We start from the raw sequence: 11,932 nt of genomic DNA on the forward strand, positions 1-11,932 counted from the left end.
CCGCCGCGCATACACACACGCACGCACACACTCTAGCGCACAGTCCTCGCAGAGGCGTAGCTCCCTCTCCGCCCCCCCTATCCTCGCCTCTGCCCCGGTATACCGCCCCAGCAGTAGTGACCAGAGAGCGCGGGTACCTTGCAGACACCATGGGAGGTCCTCACACCCCCAGGCCGCTCCGTTCCCCCGCCGCCGCGGACCATGCAGCAGCTCCCTCTCTCCACCAGGCTGCTGCTCCTCCTCTCCGTTGTTCTCCTGGTCTCTGTCCAGGCGCTCAGGAGGGCGTCACTCACAGCTGAGGCGAGCGGCGACATAGTCCACCTTTTAGCCCTGTAGGAACAAGGGAGAGGAGCTAATGGGGATTGCAGTTTTTTACCGACGCCATACCACGTGCAGCTTTTGGAGGCGTGGCCCGAAAACACTACAATTTCCAGCAGACCTTTTCTGCGCGAGGAGTTCGGATGGGTGATTTTTTTACCATTATCGCTGAGAGTCATTAAGCCCAAAGTGAGGAAATGTACAAGCAATACAATAGGTTTATTTTTCTAGTTTACTGTCCCCTTCTCTTCTCGTTTTTTTTTTTCTAGTTTATTCTTGTTTCATTTTGTTGGCGTTGTCTTTTGATACCAAAGCTACATTTGAGTATGAATCCGTGGGAGACACATCTTTTCACCCTATCTCCATTTTCTCACTATGCATACATAGAACAGTTACTATGGTAGTGAAATTATGTGCCTGTAGTGAGCACATTGGGATCAGACCAAGCCTTGGAGTCCTCGGGTCGTGGAGTCAGATAAGGCAAATATTTATTTATTTATTGTGCTTTTTTTTGTGTAACTCAGACCCCGTAGGCTAGAAGAACGCCTTACATAAGAGCAGCTAGATTTATAAAATGCGAAGTGACAAACTGTATAGGGTATAAAATAAAGAGCAAATTAAAAGTTGTCATAAGTGACTCTTTCTTTATTACACTGGTAGAAAATCAAGAGCAAATAATCAAATGTAGGGGTAGAAATGCATGATTAGATGTCAGCTGGTGACCAATAACTGAGACAGATAGATTTGTCTAAGAGTTGGTGCAAAACACCTTTAGCTATAGGTCTCAAGATGGCTCTGCACCAAATGCGCTTTCCTGGTTGCTTTGCATGAAACACTTCCATCCTTGTCCCCCTTCTATTTGTTTATTTATTTGATCGAATTTACTTACATATCCAGCAGACCTTCACCAAAAAGGCATCTTTTTTCTAGCAATCAAAGGGACCAAAAGATGGTGTTGAATCAGTATAATTAACAGAACCGACATGTCTTTGAAAGCGATCTGTAACTCAATCTAAACGCAACCCTAAAAACACTGTTGTCCGACGGAGCCCCACCCACCCTTTAGAACGCCCACACCGTGGCGGAAAAACCGCCGCGGTTAAGGCGTTAAGCAGCGCACTCCCTTTGTCTCTTCACATCCTGCTTTCCCCTCCTCATAGCCAGACATATTGTGTGTGTATTAACACATGTAATCAACCTGCAATGCAGTATCAAACATCAGGCAGACTAGACTAAACTGATAGAGTGCTGAGGATAGAAGTAACGATGACATAGTTGTAAGCCAAAATGTTAAGTCAGCAGGATCTGTAGCACGTGATATGATGTCTTAGCTAAGTAAGCAAACTGATAAAAGAGCACATCTGGTGGTGTGTTCACACGTGCAGTCTCACAGAAGAAGACTGTTATGCCTCATGAGCCACTAGTGTTCTGGGAAAATCCATGCAGTTCTTTTCTACTCCGAGTAGCAAAGAAGACCACGAAAAAGACCATAAGCATCATAACTAGTTTTTTTTAAGTATCTGAACTCCATTCTAATATTCCCAAGGAAGAGAGAATAGGAGGGAAATGATAACCCAGAAATAACTAAATGGGAGAAATGTTGCGGTAAAATCACTATAAGCTTAAAAACATGCATTAGCCAGTAGGAGATAATGTATCCAGCTCCAGCTCCGAAGTGCCATGTGCCATTGGTCAAATCAAAAGCAGATACTTCATACAAAGATTAAGACAAAGAGAATTCAAAGTGTCTGACTTATGCTAGCAAACAGATCAATAAAGAGCCACGTTGAAATGTTCTCTCAATGTTTCAAGCTTTATTACAAATGTCACAAAAAGATGTTAATATTTCACTTCTGTTCTTGGATTTTCGTCACAATAAAATACACTGAACATAATCTTCACAAAAGTTATTTACAAAAGTTTGAGCTATTGCCATTATAAATTACAATACCTTTTATTTAAGTATTAATTATTAAAAAAAATTAAAAGCCACTGTTATTTGTAATATCAATACATCTAAGCCACGTAAATACAACACATATTGCATTACAAATGCTATAGGTGTCACATTTGTGAAAGGTATAACTATTGGCATTGTAAATGACAAAGCTATTAGTTTCGCTATTTTCAAAACTAACACATAAATAAAAAATTTGTCATTTACAATACCAATAGCTCAAACTTTCCTAATGCGAGAACTATTGCATTGCAAATGCTTGTAATATATTTTGATTCATTTTGCAAAAGTGAATGAAATTCCTGTAATGGCTGCCGGTGAATCTCTTTAATAGCACACGCACTCAACACGGCAAGGAACAAAAGATCTCCATAAAAGTGTAGCACTTTGTGTTACCCGTCAGGCATTGCAGCGCCGGCTTGACGTTGGAGCAGGAAGCCGTTGATGAGGCAAGACAACCATCGTGCGGGATGAAACAAGTCATCCAGCTAATTAGTTGTGTGAGGCTTTCTAGTTCCGACAAGGGACCCCTTTGGTTCCCTGACTACTGATTTCACATTCATTCGTAGAGAGAGAGACTACCCTGCCACACTAGCATTACCTCTTGGGGAACTTTGTACATTACTTGGTTGCTTGAATTCTTAGGACAGGTGCACTGGACCCCTATAAATATTGTCCTTTTTATGTCCCCCTTTGCTGTTCACAATCTCTTTAATAGCGCCATAGTAACTTCTCAAATTATAATTGTCCCTTTTAATTTGTAATTTAACAAAAATCCACCTAGCGAGTGGATTTCAAACTACTTTCAAACCTTCTGATTGAACTGACCGCATCATTAATATAGCCTCCCTGCAGTCGATGTCTGTGGTGAAGCAAAAAATGTATATTGAATCAGGAAGGGAAGTCGAGGTTGTATGGCCTGATTTTTTAAATGTGCCTCCAGTAACATTATTATATCTGACTGTAAAGATGTAGATGAGGCTAGTATTCCCTTTAATCTATTATTTAGCCCATTCACATTACATGAAATCATTTTCAACCTATTGCCTGACATTATATTTCCTACATCTCAATGATTGCTGATTTTTTTCCGAATTTTCCCTTCATGCCTACCCCACATCCATGTGCCTTCCAACCCCCCACAATCCCCCTCTCCTCCCTCTTTCCCTGGAGCCTGACACGCTACAAGCTCCTGCTCTGGACGCATAAACATTAAGGGATCCGGTGATGGAGTGAAGTGCGACAATTCCGACTCTTCGAGGCCACAAAAGCTTTAAAATTGACTTTGTGGCAGGTGTTACTTGTTTTTAATGTATATTGAATTGTATTGTTTTGTATTGTAATTGCATTTATATAGCGCTTACAATCCATGACGAGGTGTCAAAGCGCTTTTTCAGCGGGTAGCACGCCACTCCGGGATCCATCGAGGATTAGTGTTGAATTAGTATAGTGAAACATGCAAGTCCTTTTTAAGTGGTGGATAGGTTAGTCAGTTATTTGGGTTTGGAATGATAGCAGAAGGATAGAGGAGGAAAAAAAGGTTTGTATTTATATAGCTCTTGTTACCCCTGATGGGGTGTTGAAACATGCTATTCAGGAAGCCCATAAAGGATTAGTGGTGAATTAATATGGTGAAATATGAAAGTAATTTCAGTGGTGGATATTAGTCAGTTATTTGGAGTGAAAAGGATAGCGAAGGGATAAAAGGGGAAGAAAGGTTTGCATTCATATAGCACTTGTTACCCCTGATGGATGTTGAAGCGCTTTTCTGGCGAGTAACACGCCACTCCGGAACTCATAAAGGATTAGTGTTGAAAATTAGTATATAAAATATGAAGTACTTTGAGTAGTTGATATGTTATTCAGTTATTTGTGTAGAGAAGGGTAGGTGGCAGGATAGTGAAGGGAAAGAGGTTTGTATTTATATAGCGCTTGCTACCCCTGAGGGGGTTTTGAAGCGCAAGTAGCACGCTACTCTGGAACCCATCAGGATTAGTGTTGAATTAGTATGGTGAAACATGAAAGTAATTTTAGTGGTGGATATGTTAGTCAGTTATTTGGATTGAGAAGGGTTGAGGAGGGGTAGAAAAGAGGGAAGAGTTTAGAAAGGTTTGTTTTGGGCGATCTGTATAGTAAAAAGAGGTGTAAGATGATGCATGGAGGGGTAGAGTAGGAGAGAGTCTAGAAAGGGTTATTTTGGGGATCATAGTAGTGGTACGGGGTTTAGGGTGAAATGAGAGAGTGGATGTAGAGGATATATTGAGCAAAGTATAGGCTGAGAAATAGGGAAGTGCATTGGAAATGCTAAATTAGAAGAAAGTGATAAATGTATAGATCCATAAGTACATTGAAAGTATATGGATGCATAAAGGAGGTAAGTATATTGGGCAGCATTTCTGGCCCTGGCCAGTCTCGAACAGGCTCAAACAGGCAACTGCCCTTGTCCTCTCCACCCTTAGCCTCGACCCCCAGGCTGAGACACCCTAAGCCTGTCCTTTTATAGCCCTGGTAATCAGGTGACCCTGTCAGCCAATGGGAACCCTAGCCCTAACACTATCCAATCACAACACTAGCTCTAAAAATCTAGAACCAATAGGAGAACAGGACCTTACTGCCAATCTTAGCCCTAGTCCAAGCACCCAATCAGTTCAAAAACCCTGATCTCTATGTACAATAGAGGCCCTAGCCATACCAGTAGTCCCAGCCCCAAGTCTGAGCAACCAATGGCACAGGAAGACCTTGTCCCTACTTCCAATAGAAAGCCTAACCCTACTCTTAGTCTCACAACCAGTCCAGCAACCAATCACACCAGAAGCCCTAATCGCTACTTCCAATTAAAAGTCTAACCCTAGCCCCACCCTAGTCCTAACAACCAATAACACAGGAAACCCTAGTCCCTACTTCCAATAGAAATCCTAACCCTAGCCCTAGTCCCAACCCTACATTGATTGAATCACAGACTCAGAGACCAATCAGAACACTCAAATACTCAACCAATGAGGACACTAACCCTAATCCAATAGAAACATCAGATACAACCACCAATCAGTGTACACATGTACCAAACAATATCAGACCATATAAGTCCCAGCGACCTCAGACAAGGTTTGCTGGCCAGGGACTTGGAAGCTGGTTTTCCTGTTCAGAATCTCCTAGGAGACAGACAGGCTCAATCCACACTTTGGACTTCTGCAGGTAAAGGCCTCACTAACTTGAAATCTAACAATACTGTTTGAATACAACTTTACTCCCTCTACTGGCCAAAAAACGAAGTGTACAGTCACTAGTAAACACAGTTCACAGCTCACAGAAGCACCATCTGATGTAGAATATCCCTGTTGCTAGGGGGGTAAGGGGGACTGGTTTCACTGGCTTATGAACACAAAATGGTGGCTGGGGTGCACTGTTTTAACATACAGTTCTTAGCACAGAGCAAAGGAGAAATTTGGAGGGAAAACTGAAAGTCATCAGCAATGAGAGGGAAAAACTACAGAGTTTGGACTGCATATCCCACAATTGAACACGTTAAATGGAAGCAATCATGGGCAGGAAAAAACACAAGTTTAAAACACAAAATAGGTGATAAAATATCCAATCACAGGCAGGTAGTGTTTAAGTGTAGGGGACGTACTGGTAGTAGGGGTAGGGTCATGCTGGGTGTATTGATTTAGGGTAGTGTTGTAGTGTTTGTGTAGTGTAGGGCAGTTTTTTTGTGTTTAGGGTAGTTTCGGAGGGTTGTGTAGGGTAGTGTTTCAGTGTAGGAGACTGACTGGTAGTAGGGGTAGGTTTGTGATGGGGTAGTAATTTAGGGTTAAGGGTAGTGTTGTATTGTTTATGTAGTGTAGTGTAGTGTTTTAGGGTTTAGGGTAGCGTAAGGGGATCGTGTAGGGTAGTGTATCAGTGTAGGGGATGGACTGGGGGTAGTGTTTTACTGGGCGAAGTGTTAAAGGGTTTAGGGTAGTGTTGTAGTGTAGGGTAGTGTTTTAGGGTTTAGGGTAGTGTCAGGGGGTCGTGTAGGGTAGTGTTTGAGTGTAGGGAACGGAGTAGGTGTAGGGGTGTGGTCGTGCTGGGGATAGTGGTATAGGGTTTAGGGTCGTGTCAGGGGGCAATGTAGGGAAGCGTTTGCTTGTAGGGCAAGACTGTGGTAGAAGGTAGGGTTGTGCTAAAGGTAGTGTTAAAGGGATTAGAGTAGTGTTGAAAAGTTTGTGTAGTGTAGTGTATTTGCAATTTGTATTTTGCGAAGTGCAGGGGTGTTTATTTATTAAAAGTTACAAAAATAATTAAAAACCTTTCAAAGTGTTTGGGTGTTTATTAAAAGAAAATAAACAATGTGAAAAAAAGGTGTATTAAATTTAATAACCGACTATTATTAAAAATATATTTAAAAATACTCCCCCACCCAAAACCCCTATTTCCCTGTAATCCAGTCTCAGGGGTTAGGTTACTTTATAAAAAAAAAAAAAAGGTACATATTTTTGGATTAGTGGTCTGCAAAGTAATTAACTGTGCAGTAAAAGCAGTTTCCTATTTTACAAATGCATTTGCGGAGTAATGGTTTGCTAATTAAAAATATGCAGAGTAATGGTAGATGCGATGTAAAGACATCGCACTAAATGCATGCAAAGTAATGGCATGCTAAGTAGCATCATATGTTCAACAATACTGTATGAATAAAACTTTACTCCCAGAATGGTGGCTGGGGGTGCACTGTTTTAACATACAGGTCTTAGCACAGAGCAAAGGAGAAATTTGGTGGGAAAACTGAAAGTCATCAGCAATGAGAGGGAAAAACGACAGTTTGGACTGCAAATCCCACAATTCAACACGTTAAATGGAAGCAATCGTGGGCTGGAAAAAACACAAGTTTAAAACACAAAATAGGTGATAAAATATCCAATCACAGGCTGGTTAAAAATAAAAAAATTAAATATAACAACCACAGGCAAAGGCAGAAATCACAGAAAGGGAAAATCGTTTATTTTAAAAACAACAATTAACAAACAACCTTTTTTCTGCTCATCTTTGAATTACACAATCGGCACCACCAACATGCGGCAGCTGTCATAAGTGCAAGTTCTGGCAATTAAGGGCCAGTGCCGGCAATTAAGTGCAGCTGCCGAGCACCGGAAGCACCAGCTCAAATTAAGCACTAAACCCAAGACTCACAGTCAGGAAACAGCCCAAGTTTCAGAGCTAGGTAACAGTCCAAGTCTCACAGCAGGGAACAGCAAAAGACTTACAGCCAGTGAACAGCCCAAGGTTCACTGGCTGGGAACAGCTCAAGACTCACTGCCAGGGAACACATTCAGACTCACAACCAGAGTAGAACCCAAGACTCACAGCCAGAGAACAGTCCAAGGCTCACTGTCAGAAAAGACCAAAAGAATCACAGCCAGAGAACAGCTCTCAAGAGTCAAACAGCTAGAGAGCAGCCCAAGACCCACAGACAGATAAATGCAGCCAGAGAACAACCTAAGACTCACATTCAGAGAACAGCCCAAGAGACACTGCCAGAGAACAACCTAAGACTCACAGGCAGAGTACAGCGTATGACTCACAGGCAGAGTACAGCCCAAGACTCACAGTCAAGCACATCTCAAGAGTCACAGCAGCCAGAGAGCAGCCAAAGACCCACAGACAGATAAATGCAGCCAGAGAACAACCTAAGATTCACATTCAGGGAACAGGCCAAGACTCACTGCCAGGAACAGCTTCAGACTCACAGCCAGATAAATGCAGCCAGAGAACAACCCAAGACTCACAGCAGGAACAGACCAAGATGTATTCACAGCCAAGGAACAGCGCGAGACTCGCAGCCACAGAACAGCCCAAAACTCACAGGCAGGGAACAGCCCAAGACCCACATTCAGAGAACAGCCCAAGACTACCAGCCAAGCAACATCGCAAGAATCACTCACAGCCAGAGACAAGAGTCAAAGCAGCCAGAGAGCCTCCCAAGACCCACAGTCAGATCAGTCCAAGCCTCACAGCCAGGGAACAGCCCAAGACTCACAGCCAGAAAACAGCCCAAGACTCACAGCCAGAAAACAGCCCAAGACTCACAGCCAGAAAACAGCCCAAGACTCACAGCCAGAAAACAGCCCAAGACTCACAGCCAGAAAACAGCCCAAGACTCACAGCCAGAAAACAGCCCAAGACTCACAGCCAGAAAACAGCCCAAGACTCACAGCCAGAAAACAGCCCAAGACTCACAGCCAGAAAACAGCCCAAGACTCACAGCCAGAAAACAGCCCAAGACTCACAGCCAGAAAACAGCCCAAGACTCACAGCCAGAAAACAGCCCAAGACTCACAGCCAGAAAACAGCGCAAGACTCACAGCCAGAGGACAGTCCAAGACTCACAGCCAGAGAACAGCCCAAGACTCACAGCCAGAGAACAGCCCAAGACTCACAGCCAGAGAACAGCCCAAGACTCACAGCCAGAGACCATCCTAGGGCTCACAGCCAGAGAACATCCCAAGACTCACAGTCAGAGAACAGCCCAGGACTCACAGCCAGAGAACAGCCCAGGACTCACAGCCAGAGAACAGCCCAAGACTCACAGCCAGAGAACAGCCCAGGACTCACAGCCAGAGAACAGCCCAGGACTCACAGCCAGAGAACAGCCCAGGACTCACAGCCAGAGAACAGCCCAGGACTCACAGCCAGAGAACAGCCCAGGACTCACAGCCAGAGAACAGCCCAGGACTCACAGCCAGAGAACAGCCCAGGACTCACAGCCAGAGAACAGCCCAGGACTCACAGCCAGAGAACAGCCCAGGACTCACAGCCAGAGAACAGCCCAGGACTCACAGCCAGAGAACAGCCCAGGACTCACAGCCAGAGAACAGCCCAGGACTCACAGCCAGAGAACAGCCCAGGACTCACAACCAGAGAACAGCCCAAGGCTCACAGCCAGAGAACAGCCCAAGGCTCACAGCCAGAGAACAGCCCAGGACTCACAGCCAGAGAACAGCCCAAGGCTCACAGCCAGAGAACAGCCCAGGGCTCACAGCCAGATAAGAGTCCAAGACTCACAGCCAGAGAACAGACCAAGACTCACAGCCAGAGAACAGCCCAGGACTCACAGCCAGAGAACAGCCCAGGACTCACAGCCAGAGAACAGCCCAGGACTCACAGCCAGAGAACAGCCCAGGACTCACAACCAGAGAACAGCCCAAGGCTCACAGCCAGAGAACAGCCCAGGACTCACAACCAGAGAACAGCCCAAGGCTCACAGCCAGAGAACAGCCCAAGGCTCACAGCCAGAGAACAGCCCAGGGCTCAAAACCAGAGAACAGCCCAAGGCTCACAGCAGAGAACAGCCCAAGTCTCACAGCTAGAGAACAGTCAAAGACTCACAGCCAGAGAACAGCCCAGGACTCACAGCCAGAGAACAGCCCAAGTCTCACAGCTAGAGAACAGTCAAAGACTCACAGCCAGAGAACAGCCCAAGAGGCAGAACAAGGGAACAGCGCAAATATTGCTGCCAGCTCTCTCAGGTGCCTACGTAACGTTTGTTCCTGTATTTGAGTGTCTGCCATTTATTGCAGTATTATACCTCTACTTGTACTTTGTGCGCTTTTGTAACTTGCACACATGTCACTTTTTCCTCCTGTAATGTACTGTTTGCTACCTCTTGTATTTTGTTTGCTCACTATTGTCACTTTTGCCTCATGTGACTTAACATTTGCTTTTGTAATTGGTTCACTTGTAATTTTATCCTCATGTACCATTACTGTTCCTATTGTGAAGCGGTCTGACACCTTCGGTTAAAAAAAAGTCCACGCTATATAAAAACGCATAGATAAATCCTGAAGAAGGCTAGATACTCATATGTTGAGCCGCCACATGAAATAGCAATGGCACACCTACAGAACAAAGAGTGCTCGGTGCTTGCCTTTCATAGCTAGAATATAACTAAGGCTTCCATATTTCAGTTTTTACTGATTTTTACAGATAGATGTAGACAGAAAACAATGTGTTTTCTGTGGGAATTTATTTTTTAAAAGCAGAAAATATGCAAAATTGTGCTTCTTGTGGGTGACTCTCCATTCTGTCCTTCGTGATTTCCAGGACAGCAGCTGAACAGAGACAGCACGGGAAGTTAGAAAACAGGTTCGGATTTCCCTGAATACAGGCATGTGCTAGCAAGTATGTGTATTTCAATACTGATATTCACCTGTGGGTGTAAGGTTTGGCCACATTTGCTAAAACGCGACAGGTGGCAAAGTATGAATGTGCGTGTATCAGTTAAATAAACGGAGAAACACACCCTTTTGCGACTCCATTTATTCTGAAAACAAAATAAATAAGGAGAAATACTAATAAGATGTTAAAAAAAAAAACAGACGGCATTTCGGAAATATGTTTAAGGAGGGCTCCCGGCTCTCTGCGGTCACAGGGACAGGGCCCCGGCCCCCATCTCCCACCCCGGGCCACACTCACTTGGTTCGGGGTCCGCTTGTTCAGCCATGGTGGGTGTCGTCTGGGACAGGTCGTCTGGCTGTGCCGGGGGCTCGCTGCTTCTCAGCTCACTCGCCAGGGGCCCCACAGGCCGCCTTTTAACTGCTCCCAGGGGGGCGTGTGCTGCGGCGCGTCCGCCCCACGCCCCCTTGCTCACTCACTAACTTGGCACACACTTTACCCCTCCCCCCCTACCCCCACTCACACACCGCCCCCCCACTCGAGTGCCTCAGCCCGGCGTCTGCAGCTTCCAGGCACACACACGTCTGCTGGCCTCAGGCCCGGAACAACAAGCTTCTTGTGTCCAAATTTGAATACTTGAAACCCTAAGAATGAGAGAAAACACAAATTTACCTTTCAGATCTGCAAATGTTTTCTTACAAAAATAGATTAAAACATTTTGCTCAAAACAGTATGTGTGCGCGGCGCCTCTTCATGCTGGCAGAACAGTCTTCGGTACGGCAAAGGCAGAAATATTTGGGGTGCTTTAGGGGGTCATAGACAGACGGGCAGGCACCGACAGACAGGTAGCAGCTGTATTTCTAAGCTTCCCTCTGAAGTAGGGGAGGCACAAACCGACGGGGAGCACCTCTATTTAGAACACCGACTGGACGCTGAGGGGAAATTCTGGGGTCCTCATCTTGAAAGTGAAAGGGAGAGAGGGCTCTGGGCTGCTGCCAACATTCTCCTGGCACCCTGTGCCAGGGAAGTGGAAAACATACTTTCACCAGTCAGATGGAAACTGAAAGGTAAATATAATCTGCGCTGTGACCTGCAGGGCGAGCGGTCTCGGCACTGACCCCGCTGTGTCAATGAAGGGGGCGGGGCATCCGTGGCTGGCAGGAGCTTTCCTTTTCTAATGTGCTGTGGCAAGCGTACCCTATGCCCTCCCTGCGCACTTAGTAGGAAGTGAAAGAGATACATAGTTGGGGTCATAGCTCGAGTTGAGGTACCACGCAGGTGGACGGCGTCCCCCCCCCCTTACTTTACCGGGTGAACGCCGTCCCCCCTGCCAAACAGCTGGACTTCACTCTTTAGCCTCTCTGGGAGGAGATCGGAGCTCACAGCACGCTGCACACGCGCTGGCTTCTCAGATGCAATCGCATCTAAGGGGTGAGCGAGGGGAGGCAATGAGCCCGATGGTGTAAGTCACCTTTCGTGACGTCACTTCCTGTCGTGTATCATCATTTC

The 11,932-nt window shown here is 45.4% G+C and overlaps 1 protein-coding gene across 3 annotated transcripts in view; it reads right to left on the bottom strand.

The window, feature by feature from the left end:
• Nucleotides 1–10,809, bottom strand: part of LOC147729536 (indian hedgehog protein-like) — a 67,934-nt gene extending 57,125 nt beyond the window's left edge. For 2 of the 3 annotated variants that reach the window (XR_015308329.1, XM_086954435.1), the window contains exon 1: nt 10,724–10,809. Coding sequence is in view for 2 of the 3 variants with exons in the window: in XM_086954435.1 (XP_086810561.1) it covers nt 10,724–10,751 (28 nt within the window). In the remaining variant the exon portion in view is untranslated. The remainder of the gene's footprint in view (nt 1–10,723) is intronic. The other variant, XM_086954437.1, reaches the window with a different exon arrangement.
• Nucleotides 10,810–11,932: the final 1,123 nt, after the last annotated feature.

The sequence above is a fragment of the Lissotriton vulgaris genome, chromosome 2_1, assembly GCF_964263255.1.
Source record: "Lissotriton vulgaris chromosome 2_1, aLisVul1.2, whole genome shotgun sequence".
Lineage (NCBI taxonomy): Eukaryota > Metazoa > Chordata > Amphibia > Caudata > Salamandridae > Lissotriton > Lissotriton vulgaris.